The sequence below is a fragment of the Callospermophilus lateralis genome, chromosome 9 (genome assembly GCF_048772815.1).
Source record: "Callospermophilus lateralis isolate mCalLat2 chromosome 9, mCalLat2.hap1, whole genome shotgun sequence".
NCBI classification, from domain to species: Eukaryota; Metazoa; Chordata; class Mammalia; order Rodentia; family Sciuridae; genus Callospermophilus; species Callospermophilus lateralis.
The window spans coordinates 100,178,660-100,201,312 of NC_135313.1; the positions used below are offsets into that span (position 1 = coordinate 100,178,660).

At 42.4% G+C, this 22,653-nt stretch overlaps 1 protein-coding gene, 1 non-coding gene and 1 pseudogene across 7 annotated transcripts in view; 2 read left to right on the top strand and 1 right to left on the bottom strand.

Annotated features, from left to right (window-relative positions):
• Window positions 1–22,653, top strand: part of Clasp1 (cytoplasmic linker associated protein 1) — a 272,883-nt gene that overhangs the window by 78,270 nt on the left and 171,960 nt on the right. For all 6 annotated transcript variants that reach the window (XM_076865838.2, XM_076865837.2, XM_076865839.2 and 3 more), the window contains exons 3-6: window positions 13,028–13,106; window positions 13,720–13,823; window positions 14,660–14,751; window positions 15,985–16,060. In XM_076865838.2, coding sequence (XP_076721953.1) covers window positions 13,028–13,106; window positions 13,720–13,823; window positions 14,660–14,751; window positions 15,985–16,060 — 351 coding nt within the window. The remainder of the gene's footprint in view (window positions 1–13,027; window positions 13,107–13,719; window positions 13,824–14,659; window positions 14,752–15,984; window positions 16,061–22,653) is intronic.
• Window positions 12,363–12,488, bottom strand: LOC143407643 (U4atac minor spliceosomal RNA). The gene has a single exon (XR_013092392.1). It is a non-coding gene; the product is annotated as a U4atac minor spliceosomal RNA (small nuclear RNA).
• LOC143407456 (thioredoxin domain-containing protein 17 pseudogene) lies at window positions 16,626–16,976 on the top strand (annotated as a pseudogene).

Genomic DNA, 22,653 nt, shown 5'->3' on the forward strand with positions numbered 1-22,653 from the left:
TCCCGTGGATACTGTGGTAGGACTGGGGCTGTAGTTGTAGTTCAGTTGTAGAGTCTTGCCTAGCACGTGGAGCCCTGAGTTCAGTCCTCAGCACCATATAAGAATAAATGTGTCCATCTACAACTAAAAATAAATAATTAAATAAAAAAAGAACATTGATCGATTAAAAAAACCTGCCCTGCTTTCACTAGTTTGGAGTTTGTGTGTTTGTTTTTGAGATGGAGGTCTCACTGTTGTTGCTCAGACTGGCCCTGAACTTCTGGGCTCAAGTGATCCTTCTGCTTCAGCCTTCCAGGTAGCCAGACTGCAGGTGCATGCCACTATTTTCAATTTATGATCTTTAGGGGGACATGTTTAGTATGCATTTGGAGAAACTGGAGAAAAGTACTCTTCTCAGCTGTGTGTGCTAGACTGGGATCTTGGAGGAGATAGGCTGGATCGCATGGGCTGAACAAGTAGAGGGCTGGGACCTGGACCTTGGGGCTGCTTCAGAGAGGAGTGGGCAGGCAGCCTAGAGGCAAGGCATCCTGGGGAGAATGTTGACAGCCCGTGTGGGAAGCTTGGGTCTTTGTCTAATCCCTTAAGCAACCCCCAACTGTTTTGGGACCTGGTATCCTGTTTATGAATGCATCTGGATGACGGGTTGCAGATTCAGGGGACTGTGATTAGCTGTCCCCCACAATTTTTTTAATCTCCTTAGTGCTTTAAGTTTCTTGACAAGTTGTCAGTGTTTAAATCCTGGAGATCGGACCATAGTGGCCTTCATTCCCACATGGTACTAAGTGACCAGAGCTTTAAGAGATGTCTAGCTTTCATGGTCCCCTGTTTTCTCACATGGCCACCCTTTTTTTTATCAGTTTGTTTGAGTTTGCAACCATCTGTACACATGATGGCCAGGGACCTCATGTGACTGTTGAAAGTTCAAGTAAGTAACATTTAATCAAAAGTTCTGTTTCCCGTTCACACCATCTATCATTTTGATTGCTCTGTAAACACATGTGGCTAGTGGCTACTGTACCGGACAGAATAAATACAGAACGGCGGTTCTATCATTGCCAAAATGTTGTTTTGGACTGGTCTATATCTTTAAGCCAAGCTTACTACCTGTGCCTCTCATTGTTTGTGGAACTCACCCCTTAGCCTGACTCGTGTTACTGCCTCATGGGTAAAAGAGGAGGTTCTGTGGAGGCGTGATGTTCCTTAGTGACTTTCTAATGGTTTGTTATCAGTGTAGGGGCAGCAACGGATAACAAGCCAGCTTCACAAGGACCATAATATTAATTACTTACATTTTAGCAGATCTTTATTTTTGTAGCTCATGAACTGTCTCTGCAGGGCAATTCCAGAAGAAGAATTTAAAAAAGAGACTGATCAGTCAAATTATCATTGAGATGAGTGTCCAAGATTCTCTAGGTGACTGATTTAAGGATATCCCATATATATATATGCAGCAACGCACTAATTTTATCACATTTTTTTTTTTGTATTTGTGCTATGCTCTTATTCTTGGATTGAAAGTGAGTACAGTATAGAGTGCTAATTAATTTCTCCTTACTAATAAGGCTATAATTTAAAATCTTTAAAAATAACTAAAAATGTATAGAAATCAGTAGTGCATTGCCCTGATTTGAAAGAGGCACTTAGTACATTATGTGAAAAATACTGCTCATAAGAGTATACTGGGTGTTTTCTTCTTGTCCAAGCTTTGTCCTAGATAATAGTACATGGGTGGAAGTGTATACCCATGACCTTATTGTACAAAATAATGAAAACTCTTATACAAACCTGAGTGCCTGTATAGGTTTGGGGGATTGGCTCAGTAATTGTGATGCCAAGATATAATAGGATATCATATAGCCACTGAGGGGGATACATCACTCTGCATATTGCCTGGAGGAGATTCCTGTAGCACCTCGAGGGAAACAATGCAGGGTACCTGTGCCTGGGTGTTGTGTGGGTGGCCACAGAGTGGTAACAGGTCCTTGCTGCTAGGCTGTTAGGCAACCCCACTTTCTTCACTGCATTTTATTCCTACTTTGTCTCCCCTGTACCTCAGTGAGCCATGCTGCAGTTTCCTGTAATTTTTTTTAGTGCTATCTGGAGGGGGGCATTTTGTTAAAACTTTGCTGACCCTCGTGTGCTGTTTCAGTTGAGTATATTATTAGCTGACTGCTTCAGGAGCTTGGCAATTGAGCAGCTGGCGAGGGGTGGTGGAGCTGGGCATCCCTCCCAAGCTGCACTCAGGAACCAGGGCTTTTCCTAGACTCAGCATTGTCAGCACACCAGAGAAGTCAGAGAACTGATGTGTCTTAGAGGTTATCTGATACCAGCCTGAAGCGCTGTGACTTGCTCAAGGTCTTCAGTTAGCTAGTGAGGGAGGAAAAAGAAAACAAGCCTGAAACCACGGGTTTGTGTTCGTTGTGACCCTGCTGTGCTGAAGTGGTCTTGACATTGTGCACAAGCTCAGGTTTGTTTGCACTTTGGTTCCTGTCCACACTTCACAACCTTGGGTAAACCTCTCCATGTCTTTGGTCTGTTTTCCTCATTTGCAAAGTAAGGATATTCAATATCTATTCAGTATCTCAGGGTTATTATGAAATTATTCACATTTATCCAAAAGTGCCTTCAAAAGAAGGTATAGTATGAGTCAAAATATTTTTAACTCAGTCAGTCCAGACTTTAGAAGGCTTAACAAATGGCCTATTCTTCCTTCCTAGTTTGTCCCTTTGGCAATTTTTTTTTTTTTGTACCGGGGATTGAACTCAGGCACTCAACCACTGAGCCACATCCCTTTTTATTTTATTTTATTTAGAGACAGAGCCTCACTGAGCTGCTTTAACACCTCACCCTTACTAAGACTGGCTTTGAACTTGAGATCCTCCTGCCTCAGCCGCTGGGATTACAGGCGCGCCACTTTGCTCGGCTCTTATGGACAACTTTTGAAGAAAAGAATTTAGTATTTCTTTCTCTGATCAGTGAGCAGACCTCATGCTGCAAAGTGAACATGGTGGATTTTATTTCTGTGTTTTACTGATGTTTTGGAAAGGCAGGGACCTGTCCAAGCCACTTGTCACAAACTTATGGGTTGAGTGGTCAGGATCATTCCCACTTTTCTAAATTTCAATATTTAAAAAAATTGTAAACTGTAAATAGTATGCACAAAACAACATTTAATGAGTGTTGAATGCTGAATGCTCTGAAGCTCACAGCTGTTTAATTGCTGCTCAGGAACAGAAATTGAACATTGGTTAGAACATGCGGCACTCCCTGGAGTATTCTCCTGGCCTCTTTTCTTATTGTTTTTTTTTTTTTTTTTTTTGTGTGTGTACCAGGGATTGAACCCAGGGGTGCTTAACCACTGAGCCTCATCCCCAGCCCCCCCCCCTTTTTTAAGGGGGGAGGGGGAGAGAAAGAGAGAGAGAATTTTTTAATATTTATTTTTTAGTTTTCGGTGGACACAACATCTTTATTTTATTTTATGTGGTGCTGAGGATCGAACCCAGTGCCATGCGCATGCCAGGCGAGCGCACTACCGCTTGAGCCACATCCCCAGCCCCAATCCCCAGCCCTTTTTATATTGTATTTAGAGACAGGGTCTCACTAAATTGCTCAGGGCCTCATTAAGTTGCTAAGGCTGACTTTGAACTTGCAATCCTCCTGTCTCAGCTTCCAGAGCTGCTGGGATTACAGACATGTGCCACTGTGCGTGGCTCTCCTGGCCTCTTGGTCTTCTTTTTTGTTTTATCATCTCAACATGTACCTTTGGATTATAGTTTATGTTTGCTTGGTTTTGACCTTCATATAAATGTGTGTAGTTTATATATGGCCTTTTTGCTTATTAGGAGATTTATCTGTACTGTTGAAGGTAGCTGTGATTCATTTAGTTTCATTGTTTACTTCATTTTTAGGATGAAAACCACAACTTACACATTCTATAGTGGATAGACATGGATTTCTGGGTTTTGACTGTTGTGAATAGTGCTGCTCATAGCATTCTTGTCCATGTCACCTGGTGAATGTATGTACACATGTACACTTTTTTTTTTTTACTGGGAATTGAACCAAGTGGTGCCCTACCATTGAGCCACATCCTAGTCCAAATATTTAAAAAAATTTTTAGATGTTGATGGACCTTTATCTTATTCACTTATTATATGCAGTGCTAAGAATTGAACCAATGCCTAACGTATGCTAGGCAAGCGCTCTACCACTGAATCACAACCCTAGCCCCTTTTTACTTTTTATTTTGACATGGGTCTGGCTAAATTGCTTAGGACCTCACTGAGTTGCTGTGGTTAGTGACGAATTTACGATCATCCTGCCTTAGCCTCCCAAATCACTGGGATTACAGGAGTATGCCACCACGCTGTCACATGTGCGCATATTTCTATTGGAGAGATTCCTAGCAATGGTTGTTAGATAATTCCAAGAAGTTTACTATAGTGTTGGTTATACCAATTTACATTCCTGAAGTAGATAGAAGAGTTTCCATGGTACCACATTTTTGTTAACACTCGTGTCTTTTTATTTTTTGTTTTAGCCATTCTGGGTGAGGTATTGTGGTGTCTCATTATTTTTTTTTTTCATTTTATTATTTTTTTTAGGGGAGTTCTGGGGATTGAACTCAGGGGCACTCAACTACTGAGCCACATCCCTGGCCCTATTTTGTATTTTATTTAGAGACAGGGTCTTACTGAGTTGCTTAGTGCCTTCCTTTTGCTGAGGCTGGCTGTGAATTCAGGATCCTCCTGCCTCAGCCTCTGGAGCCTCTGGGATTAGCCACCGTGCCTGGCTCTCATTATAATTTTAATGCCCGCTTCCCTGATACTTGTCAAGAAAGTGCCCTGATATGCTTGAGTCTGGTTCTCTTTTCCGTCTTTTGGTATATTCATCAATATATCATCCGTATATCACACTGATATACTGTCTATCAGGAACTGAGACAGTATATCAGTGTGATATATGGATATACTGTATATCAGTACAGTATATACAGTGATATATGCTATCTTAATTCCTCCTCTTTTATAATAAATCTTGATATCTAGCGGGAACATTTTGTCTTACCCAGTTTTTTGTTTGCATTTCCACACACATCACGGCATGAGCTTGTGAATTAAAAAAATTGTGTGTGTGTATGCGCGCGTGTGTGTGTACACATATACACAGACTATGTTGGGATTTTGAATGGAATTTTATTGAATGTTTAGATCAATTGGGGAGAAATGATGTTTTCACAATACTGAAAATTCTGATCTATGGTTTCTCTGTTTATTTTGGCCATCTTTAATTTTCGTATCATTCCATATTTTTTTGGGTAGAGATTTATTTTGGTTAGAATTAGTCCTAGGTATTTACTGTTTTTAAAAATTAAAAATAGAAACAGTTTTAAAATTTCCTTTTTTTATTCTTGCTGGAATAAATGTAATGGATCTGTGTGTGTGTGTGTGTGTGTGTGTGTGTGTGTGTTGACTGTATTAGTCTTACTATATTTACTAACTTTGTAATATATTTTTAGTTCTTCTAGAATCTTCTATCTATATTTTTCCATTAAGAATGACAGCTGACTGAGAGTATAACTCAGTGGTAGAGCACTTGCCTAGTATGTGAGAAACCCAGGATTATATCCCCAGCAGGAAAACCCAGTGAGAATTTTAATTAAAATGAGAATTTTTTTGTCTGTTTTTATACTTTTATTTTTTTCTTGCCATAAAACATTAGCAAGCTAGGACATCAAATACAGTGTTGAAAATTTTTGTATAGTGGATATTTTTGTCACATAAAGAGAAAGCTTTCAGTCTTTTTTTGTTAAGTATGATGCTTTATGGGGGTTAAAAAAAAATCCTTGATGAAGTTAAGAGAGTTTTTAAATTCCTAATCTGCTAAGAATTTTTTTTAAACCATGAATACAGTAGATGTTGAATTTCTTAGATGTTTTTACATGATTGAGATGATTAACATAATAAAGGAGAAGAATCACATTGCTGATGTGACACATTACATGGAGTGATTTATTTTTTTTAAATATTTTTTTAGTGGTTGATGGACCTTTATTTATTTATTTATATGCCATCGCTGAGAATCAAACCCAGTGCCTCACACATGCAAGGCAAGTATTCTACCACTGAGCCCCAGCCCCAGCCCCTGGAGTGATTTATTAATGTTAAACCAACTGCAATATGTGGTTCTGTTATATTACTTATTTACATATTAGAATACTAATATTTTGTGTAGGATTTTCTTTTTCATCTATGTTTATAAGTAAAATCGATCTGTATTTTTCTTATGCAGATTTTGGCATCAAAATTATTTAGGTCCTGTTGGACAAGTTGGGTTGTATTTCCTTTGTTTACTATATTTGGAAGATTTTATGTAAGACTCATATTTAATCTCTTTTTAAAAATATTTTGAAGAATTCATCTGTTAAACCACTAAAGCTATCTTTTTCAGAGACACTTTCAACTTACAGAGTTAATTTCTTTAATAGTTACAGGGGCCCTCAGACACTGAGCCACATCCCCAGCCCTGTTTTGTATTTTCTTCAGAGACAAGGTCTCACTGGGGTGCTTAGCATCTCACTGTTGCTGAGGCTGGCTTTGAACTCCTAATCCTCCTGCCTCATAGCCTCCTGAGCCGCTGGATTACAAGCTTTTTTTTTTTTTTAAGTTGCAGATTGACCCATATCTTTATTTTTTAAACTTATTTATTTTTATGTGGTGCTGAGGATCAAACCTGGTGCTTCACACCTGCTAGGCAAGCACTCTACCACTGTGCCACAAGCCCAGCCCTATATATGTTTTATTATCCGTTAGTTTTCTTCTTCTAAGATCTTAACATTATCAGGAGGAAGGTGAGAGTAGCAGTTAGCATCCGACTTTGGTTGAATCCAGTGCTTCACGTGATCACCAGGATAATTACTAAAATTGAATGTAAAAAGCTATAGAAAATGTTTAAGGCAATTGATGAAAAATTGTTGCAATTTTATTTCTTTCTCAAGAAGCATTCTTTCTAATATAGAGGCAATATGTATTTAGATTTACCCTTTAATTATTCTTTAATAGTTTTTTAGTTGTAATGGACACAATGCCTTTATTTTGTTTGTTTATTTTTATGTGATGCTGAGGATGCAACTCAGTGCCTCCTACTTACTAGGCAGGCACTCCATCACTGAGCCCCAGCCCCACTCTTTAATTATTCTTAATTTTTCCTTTTGACATCTTCATGCTTCACTTGTGCTGAATTCTTGCTGTTTTTGTTTGTAAGAAAGTCATTTCACTTTCTCTAAAGCTGTGTTTTGCAGGTGTTGAAATTCTAGGTTGGCAGTTTGTGACTGTGTCTTCCCTGTGTTGACGCTTGCTTCTCTTTGTCCTCTGGGGCCACCGTGGCCTTCATTTTTACTGTGGCGCCTCCCTTTCCTTTAACTTACTGTGTTCTGTGTGCTTGAATCTGCGGCTTGATGCTTTCCTTCAGTTTGGGACATTTCCAGTCATTATTTCCTCAAGGGGTCCACCGCCCCAGCCCCGCCAGCGGTTCTTAGTGTCTTCACCACTAATTCCAGAACATTTTCATCACCCAAAAAAACTCCATAGCCAGCAGCTATTACTTTAAAACATTTTTCAAATTGTAGCAAAACATACATTACATAAAATTCACCACTTTTACCAGTTTTAAGTGTACAATTCAGTGGCATTAAGCATATTCACTGTTGTGCAGCCATCGCTACATCCATCCCCAGAATGTTTCCATGATGTCCAACTGGAACTCTGCACCCGCTCAACACCAACCCCCTCCCCCTCCTCCAGCCCTTGCCCGCCGCCCCTCTGTGGTGTCTGTGATCTGACTACACTAGGTGCTTCACATAAGTGAAATCATGCAATATTTGTCTGACTGGCTTCCGCCGCCCCTCTGTGGTGTCTGTGATCTGACTACACTAGGTGCTTCACATAAGTGAAATCATGCAATATTTGTCTGACTGGCTTATTCCACTCAGCATGATGCCCTCAAGGCTCATCCATGTTGTAGCAGGTGCTGTAGTTCCCCCTGATGAGGGGAATATGTTCTGAAACCCCTGTGAACTCCGGAAACTGCAGATCATACTGAACTCTAGAGGTACTGTGTTTGTTTTTTTCCCTTGCATACCTATCCATGATAAAGTTTAGCCACAGTTCTGTGATAAATTAGGCGCAGTGAGACTTGGACAATAGTAATAATAGAACAGTATACATAATAAAAGTATGAGAATGTGGTTTCTCTCTCAAAATAGCTCATTGTACTGCAGATCTGAGCAACCTCAGCATTTGAATTTTCCCTTAGTTTAATTTCTTGCTTTAAGAAAGCTTCTCTTTGGCAGATCCAAATTACTAGAGTCACTACTCTTGCATTTTGGGAACTGTTTTAAGTGAAATGATGGTAATTTGAACACAAGCACTATGAAACTTGATGGATGATTTATAGCTGAGATTGTTGCTGAATAACTAACAGGCAGGTAGTGTATACAGCATGGATACCAGAGGGATGATTAATGTCCTGGGTGGAACTAAACAGTTAAAGCACAAGATTTCATTCTGCTTTTCAAAACAGTACACAATTTGAAACTTATGAATTATTTATTTCTGGAATTTTCCAGGCAGTATTTCTGGACTGTGGTTGTGTATAGCAAACCACAGAAAGAAACAGTGAACAAGGTAGGGAACTGTATATCAAAATTTCTTTGCTTTCTAAGGCCAAAAATGTTGTACCGTATGGATAAGACCACATTTTGTATGTCCAACTCACCTGAAGATGGACATTTTGGCTTTTCACCTCTCAGCTATTGTAAATAATGATGCTGTGAACAAAGGCATATAAATATTTGTGAGATGCTAATTTTAGGTATATATCCAGAAGTGGAATTGCTGGATCATATGGTAATGTTAATTTTTTTAAAGAGCCATTATGTCATTTTCCAAAGCTACTATATCCAATGTACTTTAGACATAGCCCATCCACTGAGTACTTAATTTTGTCTGTTACTTGTTTTTAAAAAAAATTGGTGTAACTTTTCAAAAGCTGCCATTTCTCTTCCCCAAATTTCAATTCTGTGTTTATCTTCTCAGTAAGAATTATTATTTTAAAATTTATTTCTGATTATTCTCAGGTTAAGAATTCAAGTGGGCCTTTATTTCTTCTAGTTTAAATTATGATGCCCTTTGTGCCTGGAAATCTCAGGTTGGATTTTGAAAAACTTCCAGAAATAAATTGAGGTAGACTATGATGACGTTCTCTTTACCCTGAAATAATTTATGTCTTTATCTCTGAGGGGCTTTAGGGCATACACGTTCTAAAATCACCTTAGTCTGAGGTCAGCGATTAGGACTTTGCTGGACCACCCAGCAGCCAAGGCCTAGCCATTTGGATTTCTAGCCCCAGTTGTAGACGGCTACCCCTCTACACCAACCCTGGAGAGCTTTGGGGTCTTGACTTTGTCATGCTTGGTGAGTCAGGAGGAGATCAGAAACCATCCTCAGTGTTTCAGTTGTCCCTCTCTATGGACAATGGCCCAGGGCAGAAGTGGACCCATCACCAGGGTGCATCTCTGCAAGCCTCAGTCATCTTTTGTGCCTTGACTTGGTGGTTCTCCTGTTCCTTCAGAGGGTTCTAAGCAGATGCTCTATTATGCCAAGCATTTTTTGTTGTTCTCAGCAGGAACTTTGGTCCAATTACTTAGCTATATCTACCTCCTTTATGGGAGTATCTTTTTAAAGTTTTTAAGATAAAGAAACTATGTTGGGCTCGGAGAACCTATCCGTTCCAGTCTGGTTCATTAGTCGAGTAGGGGTCTACACTGCTATGTACCCAGCACTGTGCCACTGTATACAAGGGGAATTCTGAGGAAATGGACGTAGGATTCCTCACATTACAGGAGTTCAGCTATGAAGCAAGTATAAACACCAGGGACTGGAAAAAATGCTGGAGGAGGTGTTCAAAGGCTCTGCAAAAGCAAGTACCGGGTGAGAGCCTCCAGACCATCTTCACCATGGTGGCTACTGTCCTCTCTAAAGGTGCTAGCTCCCCTAGTACCTACCCCTTCCTTACAGCCCTTCAGTGACTCTCCACTATCTGGGGACCCCTGGCTGTTTTGGGGATGTCCCCTGTGGCTCCTGTATCTGACCGTATCACTGCCCGCAGCTTAACATTCCCTCTTCCCTCTGCATAGAGGTCTCTTCATCTCTTTGATGTGTAGCTCCGTGCTTTCAAAATGTAGCCCTGTGCACTTTCTGGGATGCCTTCTCTGCCAGCTCAGTTCCTGTCACCCATGTGGGTGCCAGTGGCAATGGCACTGATCTGTGAGGATGATTATTCTGTGTGTAGTCCAGCCCTTACCATGTACAAGGCCCTAGCTCACGCACTTTATGTGCACACTGCATTGAATGGTCACCACCGCCTATGATGTAGCTGTTTCAGAGAAGAGGGAACTAAGGCACAGAGGTTCCCCAGCTAATATTTAGAGTGATCTTTTGGGCAAGGACTTTTGCATGTGTCCCCTTCTTCAGTGGTGAAATAGAAACAGGAGAGGGGCCTGAGCTGTGAAGACACACTGGTGTTGGTGATTCCTGTCCTTGTCCTTGGGTCTGTTATTGAGGGCGAACTAGACAACTGTGTGTGGCAAGTCCCTTTGTTTCCCTCCAAAGTCCAGTTGCTCTGTAAGTACCTGGAACTGCATTCTGGAAGAGCTAAAGTTGCCTTCCTAGACCTCATGGATAGCTTAATCCACCCGGGCTGTCATATCTGAAAATGCAGTAGTCCTCTCACACCTTAGTCTTGAGTGACTTTTGAAAGGTGTGGTACGATCTGAAGGCAACACTCTTAATATTTTGTAATAATCCAACCAGAAATGCAACTGTGCAGCTGCCTAGGATGTCATCAGGAGAGAGAGAGTCAGTTCCAGTGAAGTGATGGGTTTCTTGTTTCTAAAACTGCACTTTGGGCTGGGAAGGTAGCTCCGTGATAGGAGTACTTGCCTAGCCTGAATGTGGCCCTGGGTTAAATCCCTAGCACTGCAAGCAAAACAAACCCAAAAACTCCACAAAATTTTATTTTTTATAAAGGTTTTGAATTTACAGAAATATTGCAGATAATGCAGTGTGTCCCTATGTATCTTATTCGTCTTCTCCTTGTCATTACATTTAACATTAGTATGGAATATTTTTTACACTTTATAAGCCAATATCGATACATTATTATTGGTGAAAATCTATGCTTTGTTACTTAGTTTTTACTAGTGATGATTTACTTAGTTGTTTTTTTTTAAAGAGAGAGAGAGAGAGAAAATTTTTAATATTTATTTTTTAGTTTTTGGCAGACACAACATCTTTGTATGTGGTGCTGAGGATCGAACCCGGGTGGCATGCATGCCAGGCGAGCGCACTACCGCTTGAGCCACATCCTAGCCCCACTTAATTTTTAATTTAAGAAGAATCTGTTATTTTTCTGTTCCAGAATCCCATCCAAAATACCATTTTACATTAGTTGTTATGTTTCCTTTGGTGTCTTTTAGCTGTAACAATTTCTCAGTCTTCCTTGTTTTTAATGACCTGGACATTTTGAGGAGCACTGATCATGTGTTTTATAGGAGCCCTGTTCTTGGAATTTTCTTGCTTTTTTTTTTTTCTCTTAAGACTGGACTTACAGGTTGTTGGGAGGACTGTCCTAGAGATAAAGAGTGCCTTTTCCATAATATCAACAATACAAACCACCAGCATGATTTGATTGCTGATTGACCTTCATCATCTGGCTGGGGTAACATCTGTCACTGCAAGATTACTACGCCCTATACTGTTTTTATAAGAAGGAAGTTAAATGTGGAACGTTTTTAAAGCTCAAAAGCAAAGTAATAAATAAAGATATTGTATCCATCTACAAAAAGGAAAAATCCACATCATAATAATATAAAAAAGTCACTATTTTAGCTTTTTAAAATACCACTATATAATAGTATAAAAACTTGTCTACAAATTAACCTTCACTTAATATATTGTCAAATAGCTATTCCCTTGAGAGGCCACACCAATTCATGTATTCTGATTATTGGACAAATTTGGATTTGTTTAGAAGCAGTGGATAACTACTAAATATGAAGCCCAGTTCTTTGGTAGCTGTAGTTGGAGGAATCATGAATTGGAGGGGCAACAGCAGGCAGTATTACAAGCACTTTAATCGGATGATGGTGAAGTGGGAGTGGGTTTGTGATAATCCAGTCTTCAAAACTTAATACAGTGGGTGTGTTACGCCATCTAGCGATGGTCATGTAAAGCACTAAAGTTTCTTTTAAGATTAAGCTTGCTATTTTTAAACCCAGGACGCAGGGAAAAGAGGTTTTTCGTTTTTCCAAAAATTGCACCAAAATAAAGCAAAGCTCTAGTTGATGCGAGTGTGTTGTGTAGGCGTTAGCAGTACTGCCCTCACTAGACGCTCATTGGACAGTAACGCAACCCCAAGAAAAGGATGGTTGAGCGCGAGCTTGCGTGCACTGCGAGCTGGAAGCGCCAATACCAGGTAGGGTTGTGGTGACTAATTTCAGGAGTCCCGCCCTAGCCTGCCTGGTAGTTATCTTACTTCTAGTGACCATAGCTCCCAACTCAAACCACCTACTCCCATTTTCTGAGGCTTCGAAGGGCCGCAAAACGAAGGGTTTGTTTTACCCAGAAGACCTCGCGCCAGCCGACCGATAATTTGCATACGCGCTTGACCGGGTGGGGCTGACAGAGGGCGGGGCCGCGAGGAGCTCTTCTTGGCCCCGGGGAGTTGGGCCACGCGTGGCTGCTTATTTTCGTTTTTTTGGCACTGAGTATTTTCTACCCAAACTGTAAACGGCTGTTTTGTGCGGCAGCCTCCTTCCTCTGGCCAGTTTAGTTTTCCCAGTCAGCGCCTGCGCTACGGGCTCCGGATAACGTCGGGCCAGATATGCTGGGGCGTTCTTTGAGTGGGTGGGCGGGAGCATTGCTCCCTGGGCCCGCCGCTGACCGGCTCCTGCTGTTTCCCGTTGCAGGTGGTTCTTCTGGGCATGGACATCCTGTCGGCTCTGGTGACCCGGCTGCAGGATCGGTTCAAGGCGCAAATCGGCACAGGTGAGCTGTGGGCAGGTGTGGAGCCGACCTGGATTCTCCTCCCTGCAGTCCCGCTGCCTTCCCTGAGTCTTCTCAGTTCCTCCAGCCACCCTTCGCTCCCTGCCAACCCTGCTTCCCAGCTCTGTTTCCTGCTGCACCCCCTTCTCCCCACACCACACATCACTGGCCTTATTGCATTGTACTTTTCTGTTGTTTTCCCCCCAGTCTTCATGTTCTATTATGGAACATTAATAATGCATGTTCTGATAATGAAATGTTATTGCCAACTTTATTTCTTGTGCAAAAGTAGCCATCATTCTTTAGTACCGACCCACTCATATTTGTCCGCAACCTTTCTTTTCTAGAACTGTTTTAAGAAGCCCTGCAAAACTGACGCAAAACCAAGCCAGTTGGTTTTGCAATTTGTCAATGCAGTGGATTTTGTGGATTCTTTTGGGAATTCTTGCATTTCATCAAGAAGAGTAGAACTGTGCACAAAATGGGAGGTTTTAGAATGAGGTACATGAGTTAGGCCAGTGGTTTCTCTTCCTAATTAGTTGAAATATTAGCAGTTGATGACCCCCCACCACCACCATTTGGTTTCCATTTGATCAATTTCCATGTTGATTTTTAGTGCTGCCAAGTCTAATAGACAGACTGGGAGATGCTAAAGACTCTGTGAGGGAGCAAGACCAAACTCTGCTGCTAAAGATCATGGATCAAGCTGCTAATCCCCAGGTAGGTGAGAGAAGCATTCTGGGGTCAGTGGGCATGTGTCCACTTGGATAAACAGCGTTTTACTCCATAGATTTAATTTATTTTAAGTTGGTGTGTTACAGGGGAGCATTTTCATATATTTAATCTGTCCCCTAATATAAGATTTTTAAATTAGTAGCAGAACCCATCATTTGAATAAATTAGTGGATTTAACATGGGTTTTGGATGCTTGGTTTATCGATTAGGCTCTTTAACTCTTTTTCACCACTGGCTCCCCCCTTTCCCTGAAAGGAGGCAGCCCTGGTATCTGGGAAGCTAGGGGCACTGACTGGAACCCTGGGCTCTATCTGCTGTGGAGCTGGGCCTGCTGGGATGAGTGGATGCAGCCTGTCAGGGTCCCACTGTCCATTGTTGGTGGTGAGGTGGGGATGATCATCAGTAAAAACCTTTCTGAGGAAGATTAAATTGGCCATAGAAGATGACCAAGTGTGTGACTTGTGCCTGGGTAGAGTTGTCCCAAGCATAGAGCAGTGTGAGTGTTACAGGGTCTTTGTCAAGTCATCTCTTCTCTTTTGGGCTTGTTCTTCTCACTTATAAAACAAGGCCAGTTATACCTCTCTTTTAAGAAGTGTTGATGGAATTAAATAAAATTCTATAAATGTATGCATTTTGAACATTTTAACATGATGTGTTTGATAAAATTATACGAGCCATTGTTCTTCAATATGCTGTGGAGAGGGCCGAGGGGGCTGATGGAGGATGGGACCAGGTTGGCACCTTCTAAGAGGCTCCTCCTCTGCAACCCAAGGGAAGGGCTGCAGCTATTTCTGTCCTCTCACATGTTCTTTTATCTGCAGTATGTATGGGACAGAATGCTTGGAGGCTTCAAACACAAGAATTTCCGTACAAGAGAAGGCATCTGTCTCTGCCTTATTGCAACACTCAATGCGTAAGTCTAGGGTGAACTTATAAGTTTTACTTGGCTTAAGCTTTGTAATACACTTTTTATTTTGGAAGTTATAGATTTATGGGAAGCTGCAAAGAAATGTAGTGGGAGGTGTATCCCCCTGCCTGAGCTGACATTTTCCATAACTGCAGTACAGTGAACTGCAGGTAGTACAGTGTCAACTCTGGGAAAGGGATATTGGCACAGCTCACAGAGCTTATTCAGATTGCTCCAGGTATACATGTGTGGCTTCTGTGTATGCACACCAGTACTCACAGGTCTCCCACCTGCTTCCCTGTTGCCTGGATAACTAGTCTGTGTTCCATCTCTGTCATTTTGTCATAAATATGGAATAATACCATATGTAATCTTTGAGAGCCTTTTTAGTCTGCATAATTCCCTTGAGGTTGTAATATCTGTTATTGACAGTGGCAGTAATTCATTTTGTTTTATTGTTGAGAATTCATGCTATAGATGTATCCCAGTTTGTTGAACCATTCAACTGTTGAAGAAAATTTGGGTTTGGGACTATTAGGTATAGTTTGGGACTATTAGAAATAGAGTTGCTACAAATGTGTGTACACAAATATGTCTAAATTTCTGCAGGTATGTTGTTTTTATTTCCCTTGGGTCATTGCCCAAAAGTACAGTGGCAGGGTTATTTTTTAGTTTTGAAAGAAACTACTGAAATATTTTCTAGAGTTGTCTCTACCATTTATATAATGTATTAACAAAGAGCGTTTGTGGCAACTGTGCTTGTGATGGGGAAGAGTTGTGAATACCTGAAGGTCTCCCAGCAGGGCAGCATGTGGTCGGAAGTCCTGCGGCTACTCCATCACAGTTTTGTCATCCAGCAGCATTAACGGAATGTCTGCTATAGCAGGAGCTGTTCCAAAAGAGCACAAGGACCCTCCAGGGGTGGCTTCAAGGGACTTGCAGTTTGGTTGGTCACTGAGCTTGTCAGGACAGATACTATGACATGACAAAGCACAGGGCAGAGATGTCACGGGTGAGGCAAGCACTATGGTGGGAGCAGGCTTCTGGCTTAGCCTCTAAAGGTCAGGGCCACTGAGGGGCTTGAACTCCTGGGAAAGGGCCCATTGGGGTGCGTTCCATTGGGGTGGAGAGGGCTGTATTGTGAGGGTGGTGGAAGTGGAGGAGGGGCGGCTGTGGGCAAAGGGGCTTCTTTCTTTTCCTTAGTTGTCACTAACAGTCACACACCCCTTTTGTTCTCAGCTCTGGAGCACATACTCTGACACTAAGCAAGATCGTGCCACACATATGTAACTTACTTGGAGACCCAAACAGCCAGGTGAGTGAGGAAGAAAATCCTGGGGGGAAATCGTTTATTTACTGAGTGCTCAGATGGACTTTGGTGTTCTTGGTAGGTGGGTGGGGCTCGCTCATCTTCAAAGAATTCTGACCATTGTGTATGACATTAGCTACCAGTTATTATTCATGAAATACTGGTAAAGTTGTGGCTGCTTGGTTCCCTCTCTTATGTAGGGCTGTGAAATCACTGACCTCTATAAATTGCTGTCATCCAGTTCCTCCTCCAAATAGGACCACTCTGGTCACTATCTCTTAAGCCAAAAAGAGTGAGGGTGGGACTGGGAAGAGTGACTAGGAAAGGATCTGAGGGCATCTTCTGTATTTTGCTCCGGGCAGTGTCTATGCTTGCTGCTGTATCACTATGAACAGTACTTGTACTGTTTCCTTAAGAATTGTGCTTAAAACAAATTTTACCTAAATTGCAAAAGGCAAAGCCCTTTGTTAGTGTAAAGTGGAGAGGACATCAGGAAGTGGTATCCCCCGACCCTAGGGGGTCCTGCCCAGCAGCAGTGGACTCCTTCTGCCCCGAGCAGTGCACAGTACCCATGGCTGTCTGTGAGGAGGTGAGCATGTTGGGCTTCCAGGAGTTGAGTCAGGCTGTGAAGCAGCACCTCGGCAAGACCATTTTCCTGTACTTTATGGGTTCTAAGGACACCGAAGGGAACAGCTGGTATCCCGTCATTCCAGGGAGGCTGAAGCCTATCAGTAAAGGCTGGGTGTTCATCCACTGCCAAGTAGGAGAAAAAACTTCTTGGAAAGATCCAATTGATGACTTCAGAAAACAACTGAAAGTAACTGCAGTCCCTCCACTAATTAAATATGGAACATCTCAAAAACTGGTGGAATCTGAGTGTCTTCAGGCCTGCCTTGTGGAGATCCTGTTCTCTGAAGATTAAAATTTAACAATGGCAGTTGTGTCCTGATTTCCTGGTTTGCTCTAGCATAAAAGAAATTACACATTTGAATTCATTTTAGCAATAAGTAAATGAAAAGTAGCTATGTCTTTGTCTTTTTAAGCATAAAGAATGTTTAAAAAAAAAAAAAAAAAGGTGGAGAGGACCTGGTCCCGTGTTCTGTGGTTACTAGGCATCACAGTCTGGTGACATCTGCTGTGGCCATCAGGTAGCTCAGGAAGCTTCCAGGTCTGAGCTCCACAAGACCATCTGTCTTGCCCAGTTTGCTTGTTTCTCACCCAGAGTCATTTTTATTATACCAGCTCATACAGAGGGATAGATGTTTTCCTAGACAGAGGGGCAGAAAATGTGGCAGTAAATTATAAAAGAAATATATCTGATGAATAGGCATTTCATTTTAGGTCTCAATTGTTAACAAATAACCTTCCAACAAGTCTGTGCCATCTCTTCTTTCACTTAGGTGCCAGCCCCTAGGTCTCGCTGGGTCTGTGTCCCTCCTGTTCTTCCTTTTGTCTTTGCTCTGGAGTCCCAGGGCAGTTTCTCATCTTCTCTCTGGCATCTCTTGTGCTGTGTGGTCCTTGCTTTTTCCTTTGCTTTCCCATTTTCTTCCACCCAGCCTTCACTGAAGCTGCGTGGCGGCTTAGGTACTTAGGCTTACTGAATCATGTTTCCTAGTCAGTATTAGTTTTACTTTTAAGTTAAAAAAAATCCTAGATTATCCAATGGCTTATCTTGCCACATTCCCTGCCTTGGTCTTGTCTGTTTTTGTCTTGTTTTGTTTTGGTACCAGGGATTGAACCCAGAGGCACTTAACTACTGAGCCACATCCCATTTTTATTTTTTGAGACGGGGTCTTGTGAAGTTCCTTAGGGCCTCACTAAATTGCTGAGGCTGGCTTTGAACTCAGTTCCCCAAGTCACTGGGATTACAGGCATGCACCATTGTGCTGTCCTCAACAGAGGAGCCCCTTTCTAGAGGCTACACTGAGTATGTCACTCCTAATACATGGTGCTTATTTGCCAAGCAGAAATGCCATCTTCTTTAGTCAAGGTCATTTGTCTTTAATTCAGATGCTTACACTGGCCAGGTTGGTGACATGAATGTTAACACTGGACCTGAGTACACATCCACAGTGCACTTCAACTGTGAAGGTAGGTTAGACAGATGTGACCTGGGATGACAGTTGACATTGTCCAGAGTCCGACTTGGTGAGGGGGGTGGATGTTGCTGTGTACCATCAGGTGTCACTGTGTGCCACACTGCAGCGTGGTTCATGTTCTCATTCTGCCCCTCTGTCCCTTCTTTTCTTCCATATACACTAACTATGAGCTTCTGCTGTGGGCCCAGCAGAAGTAGAAGCTTAGGCTTTGCAGGGTTGGGGGAAGGTTGCTGGATTGGTGTTTTTGGGGCCTCAGGTTTTGTTTTTGTAACTGAGATGGACATCATCCTCCAGAGGCACATGGAGGAGACATTGTTAGGCCAGGACCCTCCACTGATGTGTACTGTGGGGGAAAAACTCAGTATTTCCCTGCCTGAAAGATGACAGATTCCATGCAGATTTTGAGCGTCACTGAGAATGAAGTGTTCTTACATTTAAAGTTTTGAAACAGTGACATTCTCATACTGAAAGCTGTTAGACAAGCCTCCAGAATGTAGAAGTCTTCATAAGTTTTCTTCTGAAGTTTCCTGATAGGGGAAGCCTCAGTTAGCAACCCCTGGCCCTATCACCACTAAGAAGTTCCTTGAAGATTCTGCAGAAGGGAGAGACTGATCTGTCCTTGTGTTAGGTTGTTCCCTGATGCAGTTTTGTTCCTTTAGGTCTAGAGAAGGGGTTAATTTGTGAGAGATTTCAGCAAGGTTTTCCTTATTTTAGAAGCAGCATAGATTAAATTACTTGTGACCAGAATGATCATGTATTTGGAAAACATTCAGTTATCTAAGAGATTAAGGTAGCATCAAATTTGAGCAGTTTGGTATAGTGTTTTAAAGGTGACAGAAGGTAGAGTGTATTTACAACTTTGAGCTGCCTAGTGTGGTGCCGGAATGCCTAGGTGGAAAACACGGTACTGGGCTTGGTCCTGCCTTTGTACTTTAGAGCCAGCTGACGTTAGTGGGCACTTGGATCTTGAACTGCAGTTTCCCTCCTAGGGCACTGATGATTGCCTTGCTCCTCACTCCTTGTGAAAGTACTTGGGAGGGTGACTGTTCTTACCTGCTGGCATGACCCTTGAGCCAAGTAGAAGACCTTTAGAAGGGCCAAGTTACTTGGAAGTCTCCTTGTGGCCTGATGGCCATTTTCATTTGCAGAAATCTTACACCTGCCCCATTCCAGTGAGTTTCTAAGAAATTCTTAGATATATAGTGTTTTGAATATATGAAAATTCTTAAATCACAGGACAGGCATTTGTGTCTTGAAATGTATTTGTGATATTGTCATAGACATATTTCTCTTATACCAAACATTGAGAACCCTCTGTGTACCAAAAATCAGTGTCATTACCAAAAGCTGGATGCTTTTGGACCGATTCTCAGTAGTAATCTTAAGTACAACTTAAATGCAAAAGAAACACCTTTTAATGGAATTGTTTCTTGATGCTAAATAATCATAATAAAGATTATTATATATATATATATATATTTATGAAGAAATAAGAAAATAATTTCTTTTTCTAAGAGGAAAAATGCAAAACTTGTTTAAAATATTTCATGAAGCCCAAAGTTCAAGCTACCACTTCCTGCCTAATATACTAAGTGGATGTTCTTTATGTGTCAGAAAATGTGGGGCCTCGGCCAGGAAATTGCAGCCTGCGCTAAGTTTTATGGATTGAGTCCTAGGCCTTTTTGCCTCTGGTTGGAAGAAAATTCTTATTGCTTTTTCATTTTTTTCCCCTCTATAAAATGTAGTTTGTGACTGTATGGGCAGCTTTTCATAGACTAGTAGACAGGATGTGTGACCTGGGGATCCCACACACAGTACTCTACAATTAATCCCTATATCTAAACTGCCTTGGTTGTGTCTTATCTGTACATTTGCATGCACATATATGTATCACCGCTCCCAGAAACCCTGCCGCCTTGCTTCCCTTGTACTAATCAAGTTGATCACTGCTCCTTCTGGGGTTCTTAACGTAAGTTGCATGTGCTTTTATATCATTGTATTTGGTTCTGGAGATTGAACTCAAGACGTGTGCATGCTAAGTACACACTCTTCCATTGAACTGCACCCCCATGTCCTTCCTTGTCTTTATTTTAATTTTTTCATCAGTTTTTCCTCCTAGGCTCTGGCCTTGAGGATGAAGATTATAACTTGCTGTTCTTTACAGTTCCAGGCCACCCCATAACTCTGGATGAACTTTCCCTTCTTCGCTAGTCTCAGACCAGAGAGCACACTTGGGTTTTGTTGGTACTATCACTGCACTCGGGTGCCTGACATAGTAGTCAGCCTCTAGTTCTTCAATACCCTCTCCAAGTGGCCACTGAAATTCTCTTGCAGCTCTTCAGGTGGCCGCCAGCACTGAGTGCATAGTATTTAAATGAACTCTGCATGTCACTCCTGCCTCGGAGGATGTGAATTCCCCCTTAGTCATCTGAGCGTAGCTGCGTGTCTTAGTAGCTGAGTGTTTCGGGGGCAGTAGAAGCCCTCCAGAGTGGCCATAGATGCATGGAGTATGAAGGTTAGAATGCTTTTGGCGCAAGTCACTAAAAACCCAGCTATAGTTGCTAGAGCAAGGAGCAAATACCACTGTGCACAAGGAGTAGTCCTGAAGGGAGGTCCAGCTTCCTAATGGCCCAGTGGCATCCTCAGAGACTGAGCATCTCGCCATCTCCACTGTGGCGCTGTGCTCTACAGCTCTCCCCTTGGAGTGTATTTGGTTCTGCAGTCAGGCCACACACATGCAGGGTTGCCTGGTGGGTGGGAGATGTCACCTCCCAAGCTCCTGTCTGTTGTTGACTTTTTACATCGAAAGGTTCAGACAGGGTTGGGAGTGCGGCCTAGTGGTAGATTGCTGCCTAGTATGTGCAAGGCTCCAGATTCTATCCCTAGCACTGCAAAAGAAAAAAAAAATAGGTTCAAATGTGCACAGAAGTAATGAGGGTGCCATCCAGCGTCAGTTTCCTGATTCCCCTCCCCGTCCCATTATTTTGAAGCAAAATTTAGATTATGTTGAAGCAAATCTTAGACATTATTTAATTCCTAACTATGCCAGAGGATAAGGACTTTTACCTTAGAAACGTAACCCTAATAACACTGTCACCTCCTGTCCTCCAATAATGAATAATTCTCTCATATCGAGTGCCGACCAGCATTCACTCTTCCCCAGCTGTCCCTTTCCAAGAGCATAGGAACCTATTCCATAAGCTTTCCTGCAGTTTCTCTCCTATCTCGATGTGGAGAGTCCTATCCCAGGCCCTGTGTGCCGTCCCAGGGTTGTGTGATAGCCACATACTAAGGAGACAGACTTTCATTCCTGGACGTGTGGATTCCATCACAGACCCAGCATGTTGATGAGAGGGGCAAGGCAGTGGTTAAGGAAGCTGGCAGCCTGCACAGTAGGAAGTCCTGGACTAGGGAAGAGCCCTAGTTGTGCTTGACAGCCTTGGGATTGGGCTCCTAGCCTTGCCTGAGGCAGCATAATGGGGGTTGCTTCCAAGTGGCTTTCCCCTGTTGCTGTGCGCTGCACACTTCTTCTAAGGCCTACTACAACATGTCTCCGTGCCTGATGAACCAGTGCTTTCCCAGCTGGTGCAGAGGTGGGGAGAAAGCCGGCCTCTGTGAAGGGTTTGACAGGGCTGCTGTGTCCCTGCTTCATGGGTGTACTGGTGCGCTCCTGTGGTACCCTTTTGCCTAGGCAGCTGGCTTTGGGGCTGTGCTCATGTCCAGGAGGATGGAGGTTGGGGGAGATTTAGATTCTCAGCAACTTTTACATGCTGCCTTTCTGACCCACTACCCCAGCGGTCAAGCCCTCTGTTTTTTTTTTTTTTTTTGCCCTAATGTTGACATCCGTGTTGGGATGCAGTGTGCTTAAAGGAGGACACAGGCTTGCACTCAGTTGGCAGTTCTGCTTCCATTCTGGGGCAGGGGTTTACCTCTCCAGCCTTCACTCCCTCTTGGGTGTCTAGGAAACGGGACCCCTTTGAGGATGGAAGGAAGGAACACCGTGGCATACACGGGAAACCCTGGATAACTTTATAGATAAAGTGTTCAACTTGTGCTTGGCAGGTAGTGCTTCATATATGGCACCTTTCACAGCCTGAATATCCTGAGGCTAGGGGCTCCTTTCTGTGGTGGGCCTGATGGGTAAGCAGGTAGAGGCAGTGTGAGACTCGTGCATTCGTGAGCAACCATGCTGTCCTTCCTTCTCTACTGAACTGCTCTCATTTAACCTTCCCTTCCCACTTACAGGGACCAAAGAGAATCTGCTCATCTGCATTTCTTCAGTAAAGGTTGGTTTAGACCCTGGAGCTTTCTAAATCTGAGGAATGATTATTTTAGAGGCCAACAATATTTGTTTAAAAGATGTAGAGAATGATCATTATTGTGTTGAGTGCATCAGATACAGAAATTGTAGGTCAGAAACTGGCTTAAGATCTGATTGCAGCCTGCAGATTGTTATATATGTGTGTGTGTGTGTGTGTGTGTGTGTGTGTGTGTGTGTGT